This window comes from Leptodactylus fuscus, chromosome 1 (genome assembly GCF_031893055.1).
Source record: "Leptodactylus fuscus isolate aLepFus1 chromosome 1, aLepFus1.hap2, whole genome shotgun sequence".
Lineage (NCBI taxonomy): Eukaryota > Metazoa > Chordata > Amphibia > Anura > Leptodactylidae > Leptodactylus > Leptodactylus fuscus.
The window spans coordinates 335,898,610-335,924,223 of NC_134265.1; the positions used below are offsets into that span (position 1 = coordinate 335,898,610).

The 25,614-nt window shown below is 42.6% G+C and overlaps 1 protein-coding gene and 3 non-coding genes across 4 annotated transcripts; all 4 read right to left on the reverse strand.

The window, feature by feature from the left end:
* Positions 1–386: 386 nt before the first annotated feature.
* On the reverse strand, positions 387–459 carry TRNAT-UGU (transfer RNA threonine (anticodon UGU)). The gene has a single exon. It is a non-coding gene; the product is annotated as a tRNA-Thr (tRNA).
* Positions 460–1,063: 604 nt separating this feature from the next.
* On the reverse strand, positions 1,064–1,136 carry TRNAT-UGU (transfer RNA threonine (anticodon UGU)). Its single transcript has one exon. It is a non-coding gene; the product is annotated as a tRNA-Thr (tRNA).
* Positions 1,137–1,735: 599 nt separating this feature from the next.
* Positions 1,736–1,808, reverse strand: TRNAT-UGU (transfer RNA threonine (anticodon UGU)). Its single transcript has one exon. It is a non-coding gene; the product is annotated as a tRNA-Thr (tRNA).
* Positions 1,809–5,900: 4,092 nt separating this feature from the next.
* On the reverse strand, positions 5,901–24,822 carry RNF103 (ring finger protein 103). Its single transcript, XM_075261347.1, has 5 exons — positions 24,626–24,822; positions 19,529–19,793; positions 13,823–13,962; positions 8,581–8,696; positions 5,901–7,515 (listed from the first exon to the last, which is right to left on the reverse strand). The coding sequence occupies exons 2-5, from the start codon at positions 19,752–19,754 to the stop codon at positions 6,000–6,002; spliced, it is 1,998 nt and encodes a 665-aa protein (XP_075117448.1). The 5' UTR covers positions 19,755–19,793; positions 24,626–24,822; the 3' UTR covers positions 5,901–5,999.
* Between the last annotated feature and the right edge of the window lie 792 nt (positions 24,823–25,614).

Genomic DNA, 25,614 nt, shown 5'->3' on the forward strand with positions numbered 1-25,614 from the left:
CCCGACAAACTCCCACGTGGAAATTTTACTAAAACAGACCGACAAGTTCATCATCATAATCATTATTATTATTATTTATTTTCCATACTCATGAAGCACCATAGTAGACCACAGCGCTTTACACATTGTCAATCACTGTGCGATATAGGGCTCTCAATCCACGTTCCCTACCAGTAAGTCTTTAGTCATGGAAAGAGTCCAAGTTTAGGTGTCAGGTAGAAAGAGCACAAGAGGTTTCTGCCGCACTTCAGCATCGTAGTTGATGATGTGGAATTCAAACGGATGGAAAGAAGACATTTTGGAAGACACTCTCTCCTTGCCTGATTCAAGCAAGCACTTAGATAGATAATAAAGAAGATGGTCAACTTGGTTTACCCTAAAGAGATAGGCTTCAGTGAGATTTGAACTCACGACCCCTGGTTTACAAGACCAGTGCTCTAACCCCTGAGCTATGAAGCCAGCCTCATGTATAAGACTACAATCTTCTCTCTCCGCTATACCTATGTCATTTGTTTATTTATTTATTTTTTAAGAACTATGAAAGTCTATCAATTAAGGGATTGGGTGAGGTTTAAGAAAAGAAAAAAATCCCACAGTCTGTCAGAAACGGAATTCAAACCCACACCTCCAGTGGAGACTTCAATCTGAACTCAGCACCTTAGACCGCTCGGCAATCTCCGCAAGCTCGCACATGGAAATTTTCCTAAAACAGACCGACAAGTTCATCATCATAATCATTATTATTATTATTTATTTTCCCTACTCATGTAGCACCATCGTATACCACAGTGCTTTACAGACATTGTCAATCACTGTGCCATATAGGGCTCTCAATCCACGTTCCCTACCAGTAAGTCTTTAGTCATGGAAAGAGTCCAAGTTTTGGTGTCAGGTAGAAAGAGCACACATGGTTTCTGTCACACTTCAGCATCGTAGTTGATGATGTGGAATTCAACCGGATGGAAAGAAGACATTTTGTAAAACACTCTCTCCTTGCCTGAGTCGAGCAAGCACTTGGATAGGTAACAAAGAAGATGGTCAACTTGGTTTACCCTAAAGAAGAAGGTTCCAGCGAGATTTGAACTCACGACCCCTGGTTTACAAGACCAGTGCTCTAACGCCTGAGCTATGAAGCCAGCCTCAACAATAAGACTACAATCTCCTCTCTCCGCTATACCTACATCTTTTGTTTATTTATTTATTTTTTAAGAACTATGGAAGTCTATCAATTAAGGGATTGGGTGAGGTTTATGAAAAGAAGAAAACCCACAAAGTCCGTCAGAAGTGGGATTCGAACTCACGCCTCCAGGGGAGACTGCGCTTTGAACTCAGCGCCTTAGACCGCTCGGCAATCACGACAAACTCTTATGTGGCTCTTTTGCCAAAACAGACCGACAAGTTTATCATTATAATCATTATTATTTATTTTCCCTACTCATGTAGCACCATCGTATACCACAGCGCTTTACAGACATTGTCAATCACTGTGCCATATAGGGCTCTCAATCCACGTTCCCTACCAGTAAGTCTTTAGTCATGGAAAGAGTCCAAGTTTTGGTGTCAGGTAGAAAGAGCACAAGAGGTTTCTGTCACACTTCAGCATCGTAGTTGATGATGTGGAATTCAAACGGATGGAAAGAAGACATTATGGAAGACACTCTCTCCTTGCCTGATTCGAGCAAGCACTTGCATAGATAAGAAAGAAGATGGTCAACTCGGCTAACCCTAAAGAGATAGGCTCCAGTGAGATCTGAACTCACGACCCCTGGTTTACAAGACCAGTGCTCTAACCCCTGAACTATGAAGCCAGCCTCTTTGCTGATCCTACAATCTTCTCTCTCCGCTATACCTACGTCATTTGTTTATTTATTCATTTTTTAAGAACTATGGAAGTCTATCAATTTAGGGATTGGGTGAGGTTTAAGAAAAGAAAAAAAACCCACAAAGTCTGTAAGAAGTGGGATTCGAAGCCACGCCTCCAGGGGAGACTGCAATCTGCACGCAGCGCCTTAAACCATTCGGCCATCCTGACCTAATCACAAACACTCCTCTTTGGCACTTGGTATGAAACATGTCGCGTGTGAGCGTAAGGGTCAACAAAAAAGTCTTAACTACCAATTCTGGCTCAGTCAGGTTTCAGCTCAAGACGCCTGGTTGACAAGACCAGTGACCTATGGTGTAAAGGCACTGGCCCATGGGCGTAACATGAGGTGTTCAGACGCACCCAGTTGTAGGAGGAGGCCCATATGATGCCTTTCTCCAATATAAGACCAGCAGTATAAACTATACATTATAGTTGGAGGGTCTGGTAGAGATTTTCCATCGGAGCCCAGGAGCTTCATGTAATACCTCTGACACGAAGGTTGCATCTTTCTCCTTCACTTAGCGGCCATAGGCTGCCTGAACGATACAGCTTGCTCCTTCACCTACCCTCCACGGATCCCCCAGCCAGTCCTGGTGGTAAGAGTCAACGCAGAAAGGTTGTTCCTATTAGTCTTAACTACCAATTCTGGCCCAGTGGAATTTCATATCAAGAGATCTGGTTGACAAGACCACCACCCTAGGCAGTAAAGAGTAGCATTTTCACCTCTGAACTCCGTAGTCGTTGGTCTAGAATTCAAATGTATGGAAAGAAGACATCTTGAAAGACCTTCATCCGAGGAACACTCGTTGGTTTACTAGAACGATCCTAGTGAAGCCTAGCACTAACTCTGAACTTGTTTTGATATATTTTTTTTTATCTGACGTACCACAGACGGGAAAGACTTTGACTATTGCTTAAGAAAAGTAGGACTGTCAGGAGTGGGAATTGAATCCACATCTCTAGGAGAGACTGCAACTCTTACACATAGCTTTAGACGGCTCAGCCATCCTGACAAACACCTATGTGGAAATTTTGCTAAAACAGACGCAAAAGTTCATCATCATCACTGTGCCATATAGGGCTCTCCATTCACGTTCCCCACCAGTATGTCATTAGTCATGGAAAGAACCAAGTTTTGGTGTCATGTAGAAAGAGCACAAGAGGGTTGTGGCGCACTTCAGCATCTTACTTGATGATGTGGAATTCAAACAGAAGGAAAGAAGACATTTTGGAAGACACTCTCTCCTTGCCTGATCAGAGCAAGTGCTTGGATAGATAAGAAAGAAGATGGTCAACTCGGTCTACCCTGAAGAGGTAGGCTCCAGGGAGATTTGAACTCACAATCCCTGGGTTACAAGACCAGTGCTCCAACTTCTCTCTCTGCTATGCCTACGTTATTTGTTTTCCATTTAAGAACTATGGAAGTCTATCAATTAAGTGATTGGGTTAGGTTTAAGAAAAAATAAACAAAGAACATTAAGTTTGTAAGAAGTGGGAATAGAACCCATACCTCCAGGGAAGACTGCAACCTGAATGCAGCGCCTTAGACTGTTCAGCCATCTTGAGCCACCCACACACACTCTTCTTTGGCGCTCGGTGTGAAACCAGTCGTGCTTGAGTGTAAGGGTCAACAAAGAAGTATTAAGTACCAATTCTGGCCCAGTGAGGTTTCATCTCAAGATGCCAGGTTTACAAGGCCAGTGACCTATGGTGTAAAGGCACTGGCCCATGGGCGTAACATGAGGTGTCCAGTCACACCCAGTTGCAGGAGGAGGCCCATACCATGCCTTTCTTCAATATGAGAAGACCAGTAGTATAAACTATACATTATAGTTGGAGGGCCTGGTAGAGATTTTCCTTTAGAGCCCAGGAGCTTCATGTAACACCTCTGACAAGAAGGTTGCATCTTCTTCCTTCACTTAGCGGCCATAGGCTGCCTGAACGATGCAGCCTGCTCCTTCACTTACCCGTCACGCATCCCCCAGCCAGTCCTGGTGGTAAGAGTCAACGCGGAAAAGTTGTTCCCATTAGTCTTAAGTACCAATTCTGGCCCAGTGGAATTTCAGCTCAAAACATCTGGTTGACCAGGCCAGTGCCCTAGGCAGTAAAGAGTAGCATTTTCACCTCTGAACTCCTTAGTTGTTGGTCTAGAATTCAAATGTATGAAAAAGAAGACATCTCTGTCTCCATAGCCCTGGTCCTCTTCTCTTGATAGAACCATGGTTAGTGGCCAGTCGGATACATAACTGGTCACAGGAAGCAGTACGAGAAGTTAAACTAGAAACCTAATTTATACCCCATAACACAGGAATGGGCAATCTTAACACATGCTGACCAAGTAGCATTGATGCAACTGTGAGCAAAGCATACACAGTAGATTATTATTTTTTAATAATTTGGACTAATCATTATTTTAATTAGCTATTCCAATACGTTAGTGTATGGGTTATGCGTAAACAAAAAAATACAATTCTATAGTTGTTTTAGGAGTTTCATTTTTTTTTTTTTATCACGTTCATTGAGTGACAAAAATGTTATTTTAATTTTTTCCAGTTCCTGTGGTTCATTAAGATTACAGTAATTCCAAATTTGTATACCTTTCCTTTTGTTTTACTACTATTACGAAACAAAAGTGCTTTTTAAATAAAAATAGGACACCCATAATCTTTACAGTTTTTCCTTTTTGTTGACAAATTTGTGTAAGGTATTACTTATGATAAGCTCTAGTTTTTAATGGTACCTATCATGTTTTTGTTAGTTCTTTTAGTCACTGAGATTTTCAATATTGAGTGGTAGGGTTAGGAGTTAAACTGCTGAAATTCGAGTTTTCTCCAATTCCAGTAGTGATAGCTGGGTACCTCAAGCTCCCAGCAATGATATGGACTTCATGGAGCCATGGAAATTTTATAGCTCCTACGACACGGTAGCAGGGAAAGGGAAGAGTTTAAAGGGTCACCAGTTTTAGCGCAATTACAGTATTTATGGGATCAGACGCTATTTTCTTCAACTTATAGAGGACCTTTCATCAGATTGGGCACAGGCAGTTCTATATACTGCTGGAAAGTCGACAGTGCGCTGAATTCAGCGCACTATCGGCTTTCCCGATCTGTGCCACGGCTAAAGCGCTATCGGTCCCGGTACCGTAGCGCTTTACAGTCAGAAGGGCGTTTCTGACAGTCTGTCAGGAATGTGCTTCTCCACAGCAACGCCTATCGTACTGTAGAGTGTGAGCGGGGAGGAACCCGGGGCACAGATCGGGAAAGCCGCACTGTCGGCTTTCCAGCAGTATATGGAACTGCCTGTGCCCAATCTGATGAAATTTGATCTGATGAGATTTACAAGCCCAGTTGCAACATCTGTGGGCACATGCACCGCAGGATGCCCAACCATATCTCATCTGGTATTTAGTAGAGAGGGGGGCCCAACAGTGTCCTAGAGCCTCCTCCACTCATTTGTAGAAAAGTTTAATTCCATTCCATCAACTCCTTCTCCATACACAGTTTTTTGTTTTCTGTAGTCCTAGACACTGCTTGTGTATATACATAGGCACCTTATTTCATGTAACATATTTTTGAGGATTTTTTTTTAAATTTTTTCTAATGTGTAAGAACTTCAACTTTGGCTTCAAAAATGCAAGGAAAAAAAAAGCACAAGCCATTATATTTTGTACAGGAAATACTCAGAAATGAAAATTATGCCGTTTGTTCCCCTTTCAACTTCAGAGCAGACGACTGTTATATTTTTATTAAAAAGAAGAAAAAAAAAAATCATAACACTTAAGTGAAAGGTTCAGACTTTCATTACGTACCTTCACAAATGTATGAAACACTGAGAAAGGATGGTAGAAATGAAAGAAGTCAAAAAGAATTCAAACAGTTTTCTTTTCTCTACGATTTGGCAGACAATTCTTTTTTAAAAATACACTGAAATAGGAATATAATTTGTGAAAATCATAAAAATATTTTTTTTTTTGTGTTGCTTACTCAAGCATTTACACTTAACACGCAAGGCAAGTAAATTAATCATGACAGTAAGGTAATGTGCATTAGTTCACTGTACTAAGACTGAAAACATGACATCAAACCACAGTTACAAGCAGTTACAGGCCAGAAAGCTTCCAGACAGAAGGCAGATGCTAAGAGTGGGCAGGGCTCAACAAAGAAGACTGTTGCGTGAAATGTTTCTTTTTATAGGATGCCCACCGACAAACTGGGCAGCAATGTCTACCGCCTGCCAACCACATCACAATGCAATTTTGATGGAACACGTGACCACATGGTAGACCCATAAGCAGAGACCCATTTTCAAAATTTTCCAGGCATACCACGCATTCTGTACAGTGCAACATGTTCTCGGGCCATGTGGACCAGTCTGGTTCCAAGCTGTCCTTAGTGGAGGACCCAATTTTTCTTCCACATGAACCACCTTGTGCCTCTTCACACGTGCAAGTCTGATCAGCTGAATTTCCTGTGCAACTAAACGGATGACTCCTCGCGCCTCTATAACGTTCACTTTCCGAGTCACTGTCACTTTCTTGTGAACTTTCTGAGAGGTCTTCTTCTATGTGATGACAATGGCAATTAAATTGCCAAGTGGGGAGATTTTTGATGTAATCTGTGGGGATCAGAGGATGAAGCCATAAATCAGGAAAGGCTAATCGCTCCAGAAAAAGTTCTGGATCTTCATCCCAGTCGGAGTTGTTGGGAAAGTGATGAAAAGAAGCAATTGGGTGGAACAAATAGCTGGTGTACCAGTCCCAAAGACTAGACAACCACTCAAGATTATTAGCGTTGGCTTCATCAGTGTTGTTGTTGCTTCGCCTCTTCTTTTCAAAGTAATCGATGAGTAACCCATGACCAAGGTAAGTGCCTAGAAAAAGAGCAGGGTGAGAAGAGTAGAACATCCAGTCAGCTCTTACCCATGAGGCTAAGGTGGTGGTGTTTGAGTACCGAAGGAGTTTCAGACTGTACTCATAAAAACTATCAAGATAAGGTAACTGGAGAAAACCTAAGACTGGTAACCAAGAAATAATGAGCAAGGAATTATATGTCCCTAAGGTGCTGATGAGAACCACAAATCTTTTTATGGTGGCACCTTGAGTAATAAATAAGTCCATCCAAGCCATGAGGTTCACTAGAACCAAACTTAGCACAAACAAGTCATTGACTTCTGGTTGTAATGTGCGCAGAAAGGAATCCATGGCTCGAAGGGAGACATATTCTCCTGTATTATTTCCATATTTGTATATTCCCTCAGGAGTTTTCAAAACGTAAGATGGTGTTCTTGATATGCCAATTTCAGCCGTGTAACTTGTATTATCCCAATTTCCGACATTGACAAATATGAATTCTACTCTTCCAGTAAACTTTACACTTAGTGCAGAGAAGAAAGCTGGAGGTTGATCGAGATTTGCAAACAGATACAGCTTGACCTTGTACTGGTCGCTTCTATTCCACTCCTCCTTTAGATGTTCAGAATTGTAGATGGTCTTGATGCGTGAAGCGGCATGGGCAGTAATCCACTTGAAGATGTGCTCCGTCTCGATTTTACGTCCACTGTATTCTTTAAGCATGACTTTTCCCTTTGAGGTGTTGGTTTGGGGCACGGACATGATAAGGGTTGATCTCACCCATCCTCTCTTCCTGCAATACCTGGAAATAATAAAACATAAGCATAGATTACTTTCTCAGCCTAATCTGTAGATCAGAAAGAGTCGATCTAAAAGGGATGGCACAAGTCAACAAGGTTTTCGTATTCAGTAAGATAGAATTATTAAGATTTGCACAATTGAAAAGTGGAGGAGAAACTCAATAGGCAACTTCTTAGGGTGGCAGAACAGAACACATTAGATAGCTGGCTGGCGCTGGTTTGGCCAACGGCCATTTCTTTCTAATACATTGTTGACCAAGCAGGGTCATGGGGTATGTGTTCTCTATGGGGAAAAAGCTGCTGCCAGACCCCTCTGACAGTAGCTCATCACCCTTCAGGACTAGATATGAGCAAACACTGTTCGGATCAGCAGATCCGAACAGCACGCACCCCTAGAAATGAATGGAAGCACCTGTGACGCTGACTTTGCCGGCGTCCGGCGTCACAGGTGCTTCCATTTATTTCTATGGGAGCGTGCTGTTCGGATCGGCTGATCCAAACAGTGTTCGCTCATCACCCTTCAGGACAATAAACAATGGGATGTGTGTAAAATTTCAACTGCCCAATTACGCTTTTCTTGCCATCAAACATGATGTATAACTTTTATGAAAGCTCCAAATTGCAAGAAACCTCAGATGCAAACAGTTTTAAAAGAGAACCTTTCATAATTTCCAACTATTTGCATCCGTCAATTGGTGCTGCTCCTCTAATCCCGGTGTGAAGGATCATGCCTTAGCAAAGCCACTTTGGCACACCTGCGATAACCTGTCTTACCTTCCACTCACGTCCCATGAGTGTACCAGGGCTCATAGGATAATACCGGGGTCATGAGACGTCAGACGACTAGGCCGAAGCCTGCCAGGATCGTGGAGAGGTAAGTAATAGTGTTTTTTTTATGTTTCTTACCTCTCCTGGGCCGCCGATCATTATACTCGGGGGTCCAAAAAGACCGCCGAGTATAATGATAGCAGCAGTAGCGGCTGTCACCAGGCCTCTAATGTCCGACATGAGGTAGACGGATAACCATGAATAGAAAAAAAATCCAAGTACTACAATGACAGACTTGCCTGGGGTCACTTGAGCAGTTAAACGTTCCTGTTCGAATGCCAAATTTGGTCACTTTTTTCACCATCCTCTCCCAATGGACTTTACTTACAAGAGGACTCCTGTCATTTGCAACAACCTGCATATAATAAGAAAAATGTGTTAATGACAGAAAAAAAATTAAAAAAAAGAGAAAGAAAGTGTAAAAAAAAAAAAAAAATACCTCCAGTTATAAATAACATTTCATAAACAAATAGTGCAGGTTAAAATAAACTTTATAATATATCTGGAACAGTAGTAGAAAAATAGGAGGGCACTCACCCACATCGAGGCTCATCTTCATAAAAAACTTCTTTATTAAGGTAGCATTTCTTTAAAAACAGTTAGTGCATGGAGGAAAAACAGCATAAATAGGCAAGTAGGCCTACTTGCCTATTTATGCTGTTTTTCCTCCATGCACTAACTGTTTTTAAAGAAATGCTACCTTAATAAAGAAGTTTTTTATGAAGATGAGCCTCGATGTGGGTGAGTGCCCTCCTATTTTTCTACTACTGTTCCATTTTTCATACTGCTTTTTGGGTTGTTGAGCACCCCCACGGCTCTTAAAACATATAAGGTTTTTTCCTCTAATTCACCTCCAGTCTATTCGGACTTTTATTGTATTTCAGCAGTGCTATCCTACACATCTTTGTTTCTGGTTTATAATATATCTTATTAAATCCTTCCCATAATAGTACAGCACGTTGGGTATTTAAATATGGAGGGCGCTCGGGAGCTGATCAGCTGACATAATACAGCAGTCCCAATGTTAATGTCCGCGGTCAGTGCCCACGCTGATCATTGGCACTAAAGCCCTCAAGCTGATTGAGGTGCCATTTTGCCAGGGATCACTGACCCAGCTAGTGAGGGGGCCAGTGTCCCGTTCTCATGACAGCCGGGAGCCTATTGAAGGCTCCCAGGGTTGTCTTCTATACATTTGTTTGGCAGGCTGCTTCATGCAGCCTGTCGTACAAATGCTGACATTATGCATTAGCATTGTATTGTGTTGTGTTGCATTATTGCTCAAACCTCATCGGGTTCAAGACCACTAAGGGATAATAAATGCAATGGAAAAAGAATTGCCTATCTATCTTTTTTTTTTCCCTCCTCCCCACCCGTATGCTGTAGTGGGAAAGAATCAAAAGTGCTGAATCATCATTTTTTTTTGCGGTTTTGCCCCTAATAAAATTTTTTTAATAAAACGTGATCAAAGCAAAAGACATTCTCCCAAAATGGTATGACTAAAAACTACACCTGGCCCTGAAAAAAAGCCATCCCATGCATCTCCATACGTAAAATATATATATATATATATATATATATATTAGCTTTTACCCGCGACTTCGTCTGCGGTGATTTGAGAATTGGGCGGACACAGACGTGTGAAACTGTAAAAGTGCTTTAAAAAGTTTGGTGGGCTAGCAAATGTGATGTGATGTGTTGTATTGTGTATGTCGTGATACAGACAATGTGATGTGTTGTATTGTCTATGTCGTGATACAGACAATGTGATGTGTTGTATTGTGTCAGACAATGTGATGTGTTGTATTGTGTCAGACAATGTGATGTGTTGTATTGTGTCAGACAATGTGATGTGTTGTATTGTGTATGTTGTGATACAGACAATGTGATGTGTTGTATTGTGTCAGACAATGTGATGTGTTGTATTGTGTATGTCGTGATACAGACAATGTGATGTGTTATATAGTGTCAGACAATGTGATGTGTTGTATTGTGTATGTAGTGATACAGACAATGTGATGTGTTGTGTATGTCGTGATACAGACAATGTGATGTGTTATATAGTGGAAAGCTATATGTAAATGTGAGTGAGTAGAGTGAGGGCTACTCCTGAGGTGACAGTAAGGAGTGTGCAGGCAGGTTGAGGAAGGAAATGCCAGGCAGTGTGTGTGAGTCTATAGCTGGGGCTAGGAGTCCTGCTTTTGTGAGTCTCCTGCTAGGAAGCTATGTTGTTTAGTGGCACCAAAAGTAGCCTGTGACTCAATCCTAAGGGAAAACTATGTTTGTGGAAAATTGCACGCAAATCCGTCCAGGCGTTTTAGCGTGATTGAGGAACAAACATCCAAACTCACAAACATCCAAACACACAAACTTTCACACTTATAATATTAGTAGGATATATATATAGTTTAAAAAAAAAAAAAGTTACAGTTGTAAGAATAGAGACTTAAATTTTTTTAGATTTTTGTAATGAGGTTAATATGTAAATAAAACTATATAAATTTGGTATTCCCAAAATCGTACCGGAACATAGAATACAAGTGAATAATAAATGGTACCATTCTGAAGAACAATTTGTCCCGCAAACATTAAGCCCTCATATGGCTCTGTGAATGAGGGGAAGGAGAGGCACTAAAATAATTGCTGCTGTTATACTCTGGTATTCCTTGCTGTTTAACACTGCTGGGTTGTACATAAGAGACTAGGAGTGCACAGAATGAGGCAATAAATCAATTAACTAGCCACCAGGAGAATCCTATTGCCTTCTCCATAGAGGTCTGTGTGAAGACTTAGACGACTATAATGTAAACAAAGCAGTTAAATTAAAGGTAAGGAACAGGAGAACAGCTTAAAGAGTACCTCAGAGATGTGTGGCAATACATACCGATAGAAAGCTGGCACTGAAGTATTCTTCCATAGCCTTGTACGGTCAGGGGAAGGGGCATTGCTCACAGCCCAGCGATGATGGTAGGCTGTAAGGCCCGCCTTTCTGACAGTGGGGAGATATCGGTAGTGAATCTAACAGCTCCGATATCTCCACCACTGGGGCGCACACTTGACTTGACTTCATCACACTGTTGGCTATCGGTATGTAATAACACACATCTCTGAGGACATGAAAGGTCCTCTTTAATAAGTGGTGAAGAACACAGATAAGATATATTACAAAGTTACTTCTATTCACCTGTACTATTCATTTACGAAAGGTTGATAATAACTTTAAGGCCAATCATACATTTGCGCAATCACCGAACTCAGTTTAGGCTTCATTCATATCGTAGGATACTCTGTAGCAGATTCTGCCGAAAACTGGCAGAACGAAAAGTCATGCACAGAGGTCTATGGGGTCCGCGTGTAACCGCTGTTTTAGCAGCCGAGCTCTCCGTCATTGGGGTCTCACGCTGAATACGAACAACTGACAGCACAACACGAGTGTGAACCTAGCCTAACAAAGATTTATGAGGATATTTTGTTTTGGGGTTTTTTGCCATTTTGGAATACCCAGAACTTATTGAATAACTTTTTTTCTTCTCTGCCACCATAACCCAGCCCCATAGATAAGTAGGGTCACCTGAATCAAATGGAGTTTCCCCTTGTGAATCGCTGCCATGATTGTGCAGACAAGTAATACATGTCTGAACTGGATCTGACACAGGGGGTGACAATTTTTACTTTTTTGTTTCCAGATAAAAAAATCATCAATTTGCAGCGTTTCCTACACACTAGACAAGCACAAAAAAATGTATTTTCCTCAGATGTAGAAACACTGATTTTCCCCATATTCACTCTTTACCTAGAAACAATCTTGAGAAGCAAACAGGAGTCAGATTAAACTAAGGAAAGACAATGCAGACAAACAGGTTCCTGGATTACTGTAGGGATATTGTAATGTTTCTTCTACATGACCAGTCGCTCATTCAACTGACTCAGTCTTCATGCACACAAACAAAACATGGATTGAACATAGGGCCATAGAAAATAATGGATCAGCGGGCTCTGATCGTTTCCTCTATTTGAGACCTGTCGGTTATGGTACCAGCTCTGCTTCAGAGCGGGCGCCATATTTAAAAGACCAAACATTACGGCAGATATTGAGAAGGTGCTATAGAAGTTTGCCCAGCTCAGGGTCTCACCTGCTGTCCTGTTCCCCACCCCACTTCCTAGTTTTCAGCTAAGGCTGGTCTTAAACAGCCGTAATGTAAGTCCGCAATTGGCTCTGCCAGTGAGACACTAGTAGAGCCGACTGCGCATGCGCACAATAGCGGCCTCTGATCTATGGTCGCCGGCCGGCATGCGAGGTCGGCTCTACTAGCGTCTCACTGGCAGAGCCAACTGCGCAGGCGTCAGAGGTGACGCCGAAGAAAGATGACGAAAGAGGGGGAGGTTCCAGCCGAAGATAGAGGAGTCGCTGGAGCCTGTTCTCGAGCAGCAGTGGGGACGGCCCCATTGCATTTCCAGCGCTGGGGCCCGCCACCATTGCTGCGAGAGAACTAATTTGCATACCGGTAAAAACCGGTATTTCTAAGGAACGGCGCGGTGGACATCACATCTAAAAGTAAGAGACGAATAGCCTTTCTAAAGGCTATTCCGGCGTCTTATCCACAGGAAAAAAAGGGTTTTAATGGTAGAATCGCTTTAAGCACTATGCCACACAGTGTTCTTATCACCCCTCTGCTGTGTACAAAATAACCTGGTATCAGTAACAAAATGTTCCAAATTTTCCTAGTCTTGATCATAATTTTTTCTATATTTTAATAAATATTAGGCTGTGTAGTTTAATGGTTGAACATGCTGCCCTACAATTACAGTATATTATAGTTACATCTCCAAACTGCTATTAGCCAAAAGTAATCAGGGCTTTAGCTAATGAAGAAAGCCAGACAGACAAGCCAATCACACATAACACTGAAACACAGAAATAGGCCAGTCAGGTCCCCGAAACAAAAGAGTGGATATATTAATATCAGGACACCTTATAGCTATATTGGTATGTTCCATAACTTGCAACTTTGTAAATTTGATGATTTTTTTTTGTACAACCCCTTTATAGGGGTTATCTAAATATACGCCAGCCAGTGTTCACTGGTTACTGCAGCCCCAGCTTTACTGACCACACCGGCAGCCACTCCAGGGGGAACGTAATATTATATACTGACTATTCAGAGGAATAACCCACCATGTCATACATGGACAGGCTTCTTATCCAGAATAAGTAACACTCTAATTAATAGAATGAGGAGCTGATATAAAGGACCTTCACTATGGGAACACTATACCCTAATAGGGCACATACGAAAGGTCAGTTTTTACATGGAAAATGTGTCTATACGGTAAGAACGGTGCAAAAGGAAACAGGGGCTTTTATAGAAATTAAAGTAATACCCAGAGCCTTGGACCTCTATTCCTTTTTCCGACTACCCAATGATCTTGCTATAGTCAGTTTCATCATTCAGTGGTACACCGTCCCAAAGTAAAACATATTACCTGCACCAGCCAGATGCCGTCCTTTGTGTCCTCCACCAGCTCATAAAAGTGCATTTCTCCACTGAAGTTGGTGCTGGATCCAGTTTCGGAGGCCTCTTCTTCCTTTAAGGCCGAGTACAGCTCCCCTTCCATAAGATCCCCTAGTAAGGACAGTCACAATAAGGAAGAGAACTACAAAGAATACATCAATAGCAAAATAGCAGCTATATACACTGGGGGGAAAAACTGTGTAACACTGCGGTGTAAAGCAGGTTTATTAGTAAAATTTACATTTATGCTTTGGAAAAGGCATTTGTTATAAATAAATATAATATAACTAGCAACGGGCGAACCTCAGATGGACTTGAAGTGCTATTATACTCAACCCAGTGCCATGATGTTAGCGCACCCAAAGTGACGGCTGCAGCCCAATCATGCAGGGTGCGGGAAGCTAGAAGCCTGAAAAGGTTTCTGGGAGAATCCCAAAAGTTTTGGGTAAAGCCTGAAATTTTTGGAGAATTCAGTTCAAATCCGGTTCAATCATCTCTAATCATATTACAAGTTACTACACTTGTTATATTAGTTAGCGATTTACAATGTGCTTGGTTGATAAGTTTATTTGCAGAAATGTATAAACTTTCAGTTGTTTATATTATGTAATAAATGTAATAAACCAAATTTACAATAACTTTTGAATAACTTTTAATTGCAACTATAATCACCAATACATACACCATACAAACCAAATTCAACTCACCACTAATACATTTGCAACACACAGGATTTGTTGGTGCCAAAATATATAACTATTTGGTAACAATTGACTTCCCGATTCAGAAATGGGGTTGTTAAGATGAAACAACAGATTTAACGGCAATATATCCATCAAAATATAGCCACAGCACCAATAATAGTTTGACGTTTCCTGTTCTGTGGAGATCACTTATAAAGCAGTCGTCTCATTGTCAGAACAGGCAGAATAATAACCTCTATTATAAAGGCAGATAAAACAGGATGCACCACTGATGATATTGACCTGGTCAAGCATTGGCACCTACATGGCCCCAAGATCTGTCTACAGTGTAAGTCATTGTCATGGCCTAATACAATGTCTGCAACTGGCGCTATGTATTGTGCAAGTGATTAAAAAAAAAAAAAAAAATTAAAAAAATCACAAGTTCAATAATAACGTACTGATAAAAATAATGTTTTCTTTTTAAAGAAATTTAAAAATAAAAAACAAAATATTAATTAAGACCCAAGAAATACGACTGTGACATTATAAGATTAGTTTTTTTCTGTTGGGTAAATAATCTAAAAAAAAAAAAAAAAAAAAAAAAAAAAAAAGCCTGAATTGCTGTTTTTGTCTGTCCACCAAGGAACATTATAAAACAGGATCAAATTCTTCTAAGGGCCCCTGCACACGGCGTTTACATGCGCGCATTTTAGCATAATACACGTGTATAGAAAACACATGTAAAAATAGCAGTCCCATTGACTTCCATGGAAATTTTAACACGCGTAAAAAAAACGCGGCACGTTTTTTGGCGCTTTTTTTACGCGTGCAAAAATTTCCATGGAAGTCAATGGGACTGCTATTTTTACATGTGTTTTCTATACACGTGTATTATGATAAAATGCGCGTAAACTCCGTGTGCAGGGGCCCTAAGACTTAAATCTGGTGGTAGTAGATCCCTTTAAGCAAAAACAGAAGCAAATTTAGATTCAAATTGAAAATAGGCCATAATTTAACAAAAAAAAAAAAAAAAAAAAAAAAAAAAAAAGGAAGATTTTTATTTTTGGCCTAAACGGACACAGATGCTGGACATCTACGGTAGTGTGAACCCAGCCTAAGTCACTTATCCACCCCCAAAAATGTTAAAAATTATATATATATATATATATATATATATATATATATATATATATATATATATTATACCGCCAAACAAACATGGTATCAATAAAAACAATCTACATTTAAAAATAAATAAATACATAAAAAGCTAGGGGCATTAGAATATGGTGATTTTTTCTTATTTTTTTTTTATTGCAAGTCATTAAACATAACAAAAGTATATACATTTGGTTTCACGGTGACTGTTCTGACCCATAAAATAAGGGTGCAATGTCATTTTTTTTGACAGTCCCACCCCATTAATATCCTTTTTTTTTTTTTTTTTGGAAACTTCCTAACAAATATTAAGTGGTTGATTAGAAAGTGCAACTTATCCCGCAAAAACACTAAACCCTCATATGACCAGGAGGGCAATAAGCAAATAAATGAACATACAAAAACAGAAAATGACTATCAGGATGGGGCTAAAAGAGGTTCTCTGGGATAAATATACTGCCAAACTAATGGAAGATCATCAATATTAGATCGGTGGAACCCCCTGCACCTCTACTGACCAGCTGTTCTCAGAATTGGAGAATGGAGCAGGAAGCAGACAGCGCTGTTCTCTAAATTGTGGCCAGACCAGGTTACTGCAGATCAGCCATTACCTGCCTGTATCCTTGCTCCCATCTCTGTGTAACAACTGCTGAGAACAGCTGATCTATAAGGATGCAGGGTGTTGGACCCCACCAATCTCATACTGATGATCTATCCTTAGGATAGGAGGTCAACATTTTTAGCCTGGAAAACCCCTTTAAATTATAAAATACCACTCGGGGGAAACTTTGGAGTTCAATTAAAAACAAACAGTTTTACCCAGCTCCTATGGAAATCTATAATAGATCCACTAATATAAGTCGATCAGAGATCCCATCAAACTGTGATCAGGCCATCACCTCTACACATAAGGAGACAGTGTAAACAGGCGGCCACTACATCCTATGCCTTATGTTCAGTAACAGGCCCCGACTCACAATACACTGTTCACTATCATTTATAAGCAGCCGTACAAAGCTGAAAAAGGAGCAGTAAAAATGATGTAGAGCTCAGAGGTGCCTACTTATCAGTCCACCTGCCAAATTCATTACAAAAGCCAATGCCCCTTCACTCTCATCAATATGTCTCCAGCTTTAGCCATCATTAGCTGCTGGCAGTGCCATCCTGTCCTCTGCTGACAAGGTGGGTGGAAGTCTGAGAGCCTGGACAGATTACAGCGGGGGATTTATAGCAGCCCAGAGGTACTAAATGAGATCTGCAAAAATAACTCAGAACTATAGACTGTGCTCAGAGACCACGCAGGCCCGGGCTCAATGAGAACCACCATTATGGGAAATCCATCATCAGAGACATGTACAACGAATTTACCTCCCCATACGGTTTTTCTATCCCATACTGTACCACAGTTTCACCTTCCCATACTGTACCGCACAGATATCACCCTCTCATACTGTCCCGCACAGATATCACCCTCTCATACCGTACCGCACAGATATCACCCTCTCATACCGTACCGCACAGATATCACCTTCCCATACTGTACCGCACAGATATCACCCTCTCATACTGTACCGCACAGATATCACCCTCTCATACCGTACCGCACAGATATCACCCTCTCATACCGTACCGCACAGATATCACTTTCCCATACTGTACCGCACAGATATCACCTTCCCATACTGTACCGCACAGATATCACCCTCTCATACCGTACCGCACAGATATCACCCTCTCATACCGTACCGCACAGATATCACTTTCCCATACTGTACCGCACAGATATCACCCTCTCATACTGTACCGCACAGATATCACCCTCTCATACTGTACCGCACAGATATCACCCTCTCATACTGTACCGCACAGATATCACCCTCTCATACTGTACCGCACAGATATCACCCTCTCATACTGTACCGCACAGATATCACCTTCCCATACCGTACCGCACAGATATCACCTTCCCATACCGTACCGCACAGATATCACCCTCTCATACCGTACCGCACAGATATCACCTTCCCATACCGTACCGCACAGATATCACCTTCCCATACCGTACCGCACAGATATCACCCTCTCATACCGTACCGCACAGATATCACCTTCCCATACTGTACCGCACAGATATCACCTTCCCATACTGTACCGCACAGATATCACCTTCCCATACTGTACCGCACAGATATCACCCTCATACTGTACCGCACAGATATCACCCTCTCATACTGTACCGCACAGATATCACCCTCTCATACTGTACCGCACAGATATCACCCTCTCATACTGTACCGCACAGATATCACCCTCTCATACTGTACCAGTTTTTTCTCCCTTTATTGCTCCAATTATTTCCTCCTCATAATGGACCAAACTTTTTTCTTCCCCCCTAATGGAGTCAATTTTCTCTTCCAAACCAATGCGCACCCCTTCCTAATTTAGCTACAGCATTCCATACAATACTGAGCCAGCCATAGTGTTCGGTTCCCTATACTACATAACCATCTAATATACTGCGAGCAATGATTTCAGGGTCAGAAACACTGTACATCTATAGCCAGCACCAGTATGCTCTGTATACAGCAGTGGTTCTCAGCCTTTCTAATGCCGTGACCCCACAATACAGTTCCTCATATGTATTTTCTGATGGCTTTAGGCATACCTCCCAACTTTTGAAGATTAGAAAGAGGGATAAATTTAGTTCCGTCCACTTTTATGTTGACTCCGCCCATTCTCATTCATTTTTCATGTGCTCCCACACAGTATAATCCTCCTACATTCACCCGTAAATTATATGTCCCCTCGCCATCTCTCCCCCAGTTTCATACAACCCCTTCATCTGCCCCCAGTTTCATGTCCCCCTTCCATCTCTGCCCCCAGTTTCATGTCCCCCCATCTCTGCCCCTAGTTTCATGTCCCCCCATCTCTGCCCCTAGTTTCATGTCCCCCATCTCTTCCCCAGTTTCATGTCCCCACATCTCTGCCTCCAGTGTCATGCCATACCCCCCCTTCATCTGCCCACAGTTTCATGTCCCCCCAGTTTCATGTCCCCATCTGTTCCCCAGTATCATGTTCCCCCATCTCTGCCCAGAGCTTCATGTCCCTCCATCTCTGCCCCCAGTGTCATGCCATCCCGCCCTTCATCTGCCCAGAGTTTTATCTCCCTCCATCTCTGTCCCCAGTGTCATGCCGTCCCCCCCTTCATCTGCCCACAGTTTCATGTCCCTCCATCTCTGTCCTCAGTGTCATGCCGTCTCCCCTTCATCTGCCCCTTCATTATGTTTCACCTTAATGTTTAAAACAAATAAAAACTCTTTATACTCACCTTCCAACGCTCCCCCGCCGCTCTCTCCGCAGTCGCGCCTACAACTATATGAGTAAGCGAGATGTGACATCATCACATCGTGGCTACACATACAGAAGCCGCAGCACAGCGTTAAAGCAGGATCTGGCTGTGACAGCTCTTGCTTTAATCGCCTGTGTGTTCAACTCATCGGCGTCCTCTGGGCGCCGATCAGTTGAAACCGGAACATACCTCCCACCGACCGGGACGGTTGGGAGGTATGCTTTAGGCGACCCCTGTGTTTTGGTCGTTCGACCCCCGCCAGGGTCACGACCCGCAGGTTGAGAACCGCTGATATACAGTGTCAGTACAACGTGCGTCCATTGCAAGTAACACCACCACTCTCACCCTTGCAAATCCCAGTGATGTACATATACTTGACAATGTATAAACAGTCAGCCATCTAATATCAGTGGTTTACAGACAGCTAGGGTTAAAGTATTGAACACGATACCACAATAAGCAATAACATTCTCAGCTCTGCTACCTGATTTTTCCACCAGTTCCCGGACATCTCTCTTTTCCGGAAGCCCAGAGTATCCCAGTCCCCGGCATTCCAGAATGGTCTTCAGCTGGTGAAAGCTTAAAGTTACTGGGTCCACGAGCTGGCTGGCAAAAATACCCGTCTCATACCACACAATGGTCTCGAAGAACCTTGCCAGGACAAAGAGGATGAGAAAGTAGAGAAGCAGGAGGAATAGCTTCAGCCACATCTTGCCAGTCTTCAAGGATGCAAGTCTATGTGCCCTGCCCTGTGGAGACAGAAAGAGGTATAACTGGTGTGAATTAAGAAATACCCTGAGGACTGCAAACACTTATTTAATAATGTCCTGCCGGAGGCTTCAGAGATGAGCCACGATCACACGGCTCCCCGTGTGTCACAAATAAGTAGGTGACGTGTGCAGGAAAGTGTCGGCATGTCTTCAAGGAAAAATTCACTTAGGAAAAACATCTTCAATTCAAATGTATAAAATCTGGAGAGTAACCTTGCAAATCCATTGTTTTACCTAATGTGTAGTGATGGCAAGTTACATGAGGTTTTCTTCTACAGGCTCGTCAGAAGCGACATTTAGGATTCTGCTGGTTTCCCATTACCAGAGGGCAGTGCATTGTGGGAGCTCAGATGACAGGTACGGCTCAGCTGTTTGATCACATGTCTCAGCGGGGTAGAGTTCTACTAATGGCTGATGAGTCCAAGGGCAACCAGAAAGATTCCTGAAAAGAGCTATTTATGTATTTATTTATTACTTATTATTTATTCTTATTATTTCTTAAGGGTAAAAAATATGCAAATCTGTTCTGCAGGCTGTAATTAGGAGAACAGTGCCTCAGTATGCTGCCCTCTAGTGGCAGCCCCGCTAACATCATGCATGACTCGTTTAGTGAGCCTAATAACATAATGCAGAGATTATTGCTATTATTATTGTTATTAGGCTCACTAAATGAGTCATGCATGATGTTAAGCGGGCTGCCCATAGAGGGCAGCATACAGAGGCACTGTTCTCCTAATTACATCCTGGAGAATAGATTTGCATATTTTTTACCCATAATCCCCAGCGGAGCAGAAATGGCTTGTAAGTCTCCGTACGCCTGTGTAGGTGCACACTGTCTCTAATGAGTAGGATTATCCCTGATCCTATTATTTCTTATTTATATTACTTATTATTTATTTCTTCTTATATTATTTTTTATGTATTATTTATTTCTTATTATATTATTTATTTCTTATTATATTATTTATGTATTATTTCTTATTATATTATTATTTATGTATTACTTATTTAATACTTATATGGCACCAACATATTCTGCAGCACTTTACTGCCATGGTCAGTCACAGTGCCATATAGGGCTCACAATCTACTGTACATTCCCTATCAGTATACCTTTGGAGTGTGGTAGGAAACCCGAGTACCCAGAGAAAACCCATGCAAACACAGGGAGAACATACAATCTCCTTGCAGATGTTGTTCTTGGTCAGATTCAAACCCAGGTCTCCAGCGCTGCAAGGCTACAGTGCTAACCACTGAGCTAAGAATGAAAATGCATACAACAAATTGATTTACAGACACAGCTGATACATGGAAGTTACTCGCTATTCGGCTGTCTCTGGCAATCCCTTTACAAATAAATGGAGCGGTGCACGCTGTATAACCAAGCGCCTGGTTGTAACTCGGGTTGTCGAGATCAGTGCGACTCTCAACGGTGGGAAACCTACAAACCCTTTAAGCATCATGCTCTAAAGCTTCATTTATCTCTGTGGGACTGTCCAAGAGAAGCTGATAACAGTTCTCCTGTGTCTCCAGCAATTCCATAGAATTGAATGGAGTGGCAGTGCAGATCTTCGACCACCCACCCAACGATCAGCAACTTGTTATAACAAAGACAGTTTTTCTTAAATGGTCACTAACTTTTCAGACAACTTAGTCTCATTTCATAGAGCGTGGGATTCTAGACCAAAATGTAAGGCACTTACATCTCTAAAGCTTTTGCCAGTAAGTGCCTCCCTTCAATGTAATTTGAAGTTCACTTCATGTTACTAGGGAAGTCCCGTCCATAAACAAGACATCTTCATAGTGAGTGGAAGAATAAAGGGATGGTCTCTTCACATTGTGAATCGGGAGGGGAGGGGAAGGTTTTCTTTACATGTCTGCAGATTGCCTTCTCTGTGCACTGCACTGAACAGTCTGACAGCTTACAATGCAAGAAAAGTCTTCCATGTACTTGTATGTACTACTGGTTACTTGTGTGGTTACACATGGGATATTAGTTGTTTTACTGATGGTGCCAGGGATCTTTTTAGCTGCATCATACCCTGCATTTACAGTTCAGTGTTCCTGGATCGTCTATATTATGGTCATTTGGGCTTTTCTCAGCTATTTGTTTGCTATTGTACAGTTACTCCTGGCAGGATTACATGTTAATAAACCAGTAGTAGCTTTAATGAATAGAGGAGAGGGGCAGATTTCTCTTTATTATACATGCCCAGAGGCTTAGAGACAAATGTAAAGTGTGCTGCAGTCATAATGTGGATATTAGCAGCAGAAAACTGATAGAACATTACATACCAATGCTTATACAGTCACAAAACACTCTGTCCATCAAAATCCCACACATATTTTAACTTTTCAAGACAGCACAGGTACCTTTTAAAGTCAGAAAGCCAGTCTGCAGTTCCAGATGCCACCACTACACTGTGCAGTGCCATATATTGTATACAGAGCTCTGTACACTGTAGCAGAGGTGCCTGGAACTGCAATCTGACTACCATTCACTTGAATAAAAACAGGGCTGCTTCTGACCATATATATATATATATAACATATATATATTTCAGCGGCCACATCAGATGATTGATGTGGGGCCTGGATAGATCATCAGTATCAAAAACCTTCCCCTTTAATCTGATTGCCCTATTCAGTGGATGGATAATAACTGCTACATCAGAGAGGGTCCATCCACTGTGACCCCCTACTATTTGCAGGTCTGAACTGCTGCTTTATTCAATTCTATGGGACTGCTGGAGATAAAGGAGAACTTTCATAGAGATTAATGGCAGCAGAGCATGATTCTTAACGGGGTTGGGCCGCTATGGACACTTATCTCGTATCCACAGGAGAAGGGATAAGTGTCTTATCACCAGTTCCCCCAGTGATGAGGAGGAGCAAAAGTTTCCTTAAGGCCTCCTTGTGTATGTAACGTCAGTGCACTTGCGTGACCGGCATTGAATTCACTTCTATGGGGACTGTAATGTGCTATAGAAGTAAATGGAGTGTCAGACACAAGGAGGAGTTATGACTTCTGGTCCTGGTCCGTCTGACCACTGGGGGACCCAATGATCGGATACTTATCCCGTCCTATGTATAGGGTAGAAATGTCAGGACAGCCCCTTTAACTATTCCATTTAAGACCTAGTTTTATGCCCTGTGCTTTGAGTCTATCGAGAGAAAAACATATTACAATTAGTTGTTGTTGGATCCTCAGAAGGCGAAGATTTTACATTTTTGCATTTCCAGATGCCAAAACTCTTTCTTCTATTTTGCAGCTGTGTATCAGACTGCTGGGTGTTGCCATATAAAGCGAGTCTGCTGCCAAAATAATACTTATGGCTATTGTTATTAAAACGTTACTGTTGACTCTTGCTGGGCGTGGGGCACTGGCAGCCGCCCCTCCCCTGGGTTATGTAGAAACACAATGCAGCAGTGTGGATGTAGCAGAAAGAAACTTGAGTCCTCAAGATCAACACCTCCTAGGGTAGAATAATAGGAGCACTCGGGTATAAACTACAGTAACATGGCTGGGTTCAAACTAGAGACCTAGCCACTGCTGATGTTGGCTTCCAAACACTGAGTAAATCTGCAATGTGCGAATATGGTCTAATAAGGTGTTGAGGTATATTAGCTGTGCATGTGTAACCCCTATAAAATGTCATGTGGCCACACAGCACTGGCCGGATATCATGTCACGTGACAAAACTTGTTCTACCAGAAACTCAGAATAACAAGTTGTCACTCTAAACCTGAGATAAATGAAGAACGTTCTGCTGTAAGATTTGTAACTGGACAACGACTATACAAGTTGTTACAAATTTTGCAAAAACTTCTTTGTTGTGCTGTGTATTCTGTCTGGGAAAGCTGGGTGACAACTCACAGGACCACTATGGAGAATGGCGTGGCAATCATGTATGTATGAGACGGCTCTGATCAGGGCTCCAGCTTGAGGGGGCCTTGTTATCGTGGGGGGGGGGGGGGGGGGGGCTTTGTCCTACTTGTCTAGACTGAATACAATTGTAACAAACTACTTCAGGCTATGTTCACATTTGTGTCTGGCACAGACTCCAGAATTCACCGCAAACCTAATAGACCCCATTATAGTCAATGTGGTCACTTGGGGTTGGTTCTTATCTGTTATTTCCGTTTTTTAGTTCTTCTGGTCACCTGACAGATCAGAAGAATGGACATAAAAGTGCAGATGTGACTGTAGCGTTAGTAAATACTTAATAAATAATTCTGGACCATTTTTTTTAATCAAATTGTTGATCCCTCCATGACTTTCCCTGGAAACATGTAAATTAATTGCCAACTATTGATCACAGTTCCCTCGCCAATAGGGTTGGGTCCCTAAACGCTATCAGCACAGACTGGGCAATGTCCAGGCATGAAGGAAACCGTCCACTAACATAAGTAATGGTAACGTGCAACAATCAGGATGGCTGTGCACTTCCAGGAGGAATAACAGAGGAACATCACAATACAGAGCTCTATACAAATGCCACAAGTACTGACTAATGCAGACACTACAGGGGAGCTGACAGGTGCTGCTGCAGTGTGAACAGGCTTCTAGTCACAGAGGTGCAGAAATTGGGGAAAAAATTAGACCAATTCTCAGTCCCAATGGTCAGTTTTGATCCGAAGTGTCACTCTGGGGGAGGGGAGGCTGGGCATAGCCAGTGATGTGTATGGGATGAGAGAGGGTTAATACTAATGGCACGTGACAGCTCCAGAACTCGGGGTACAGCGTGAGGGCACCCCTAGGGTAATACAGGCACAGGACGGGTGCCTCCCCCTGCCCACACCCCCCCTACCTCATCGGCGGCAGGAAGGAGAGGTGGCTCAGGCGCTGCAGTGCACGGCTCCCCCGTCCATCGCCGGTTTCTCCGCTGTCACCGATGATGTTTACCGGGGCTGCAATCAGCTGAGCAACAAGACAGTTGTGACGTCACCGCGACCTCCGACCCCGGCTGTGTGTGTTATGTTGCTGTGTGTGTTTGGGGGCGGGGACTAACCACAGAGAGAAGCACAAAGAGTGATAGACAAGACTGGCTGACCATAGAGAGCGGGATGATGGCCGGACAAGACAGTGCGACTGGACGATGGATACAGCGCCATTGTGGCGTTATGCTGTAACTGCACCCAACAGTTTACTACTTAGGATGATGATTGTAAGGGCTAGTTCACACGGGAGTAAGGAGGCGGATTTTGACAGCGGATTTCACCTCAAAATCCGCCTCCGTACAATGGTGGTCTATGGAGACCACTAGCGACATGTCGCCGCTAGCAGAAAAAAGAAGCAGGCTGCCCTTTCTTCAGGCGGATTCCGCGGTTCGCTGAGCTGCTGGCGGCAGCAACCTCCGGTGTCGGCCCATTCATTGAAGCCGACTCCAGAAGGGGAAGCTGCGACAGTGACAGTTATGCCCTTAGGGCTCATTCACACGGGGCAAGAGGGGGCAGATTTTGACGTGGAATCCGCCTCAAAATCTGCCACCTCACAATAGAGGTCTATGTAGACCACTAGCGTTCTTTTTTCCGCTAGCGGTTTGTTCCCGCTAGCGAGCTGCCCTTTCTTCAGGCGGATTCCGTGGCTGATTCAACCACAGTGTCCGCCTCGCGACAGCATCCTCCGGACTAGGCCGTGACGGAATAGGCACACGCGGAACCCCTGTGTGAAATAGCCCTTAAAGGGGTTGTCCCACTCAATTTTTTTTTCTTTATTGTTATTTACTAGTGCTGCTGAAGGGGGCCATGAACATAATCAAAAATTACTTACCTCTCCCCGGGCCTCTGTTTCCAGCAG

Coding starts and splice junctions, on each gene's coding strand:
- RNF103 (XM_075261347.1), bottom strand. CDS start 19,754: ATGTGGCTGAAGCTATTCCTCCTGCTTCTCTACTTTCTCATCCTCTTT. Junction 8,697..13,822: donor ACGGCATCTGGCTGGTGCAG/GTAATATGTTTT, acceptor TATTATATGCAG/GTTGTTGCAAATGACAGGAG. Junction 7,516..8,580: donor AACTGCTCAAGTGACCCCAG/GCAAGTCTGTCA, acceptor TATTATTTCCAG/GTATTGCAGGAAGAGAGGAT.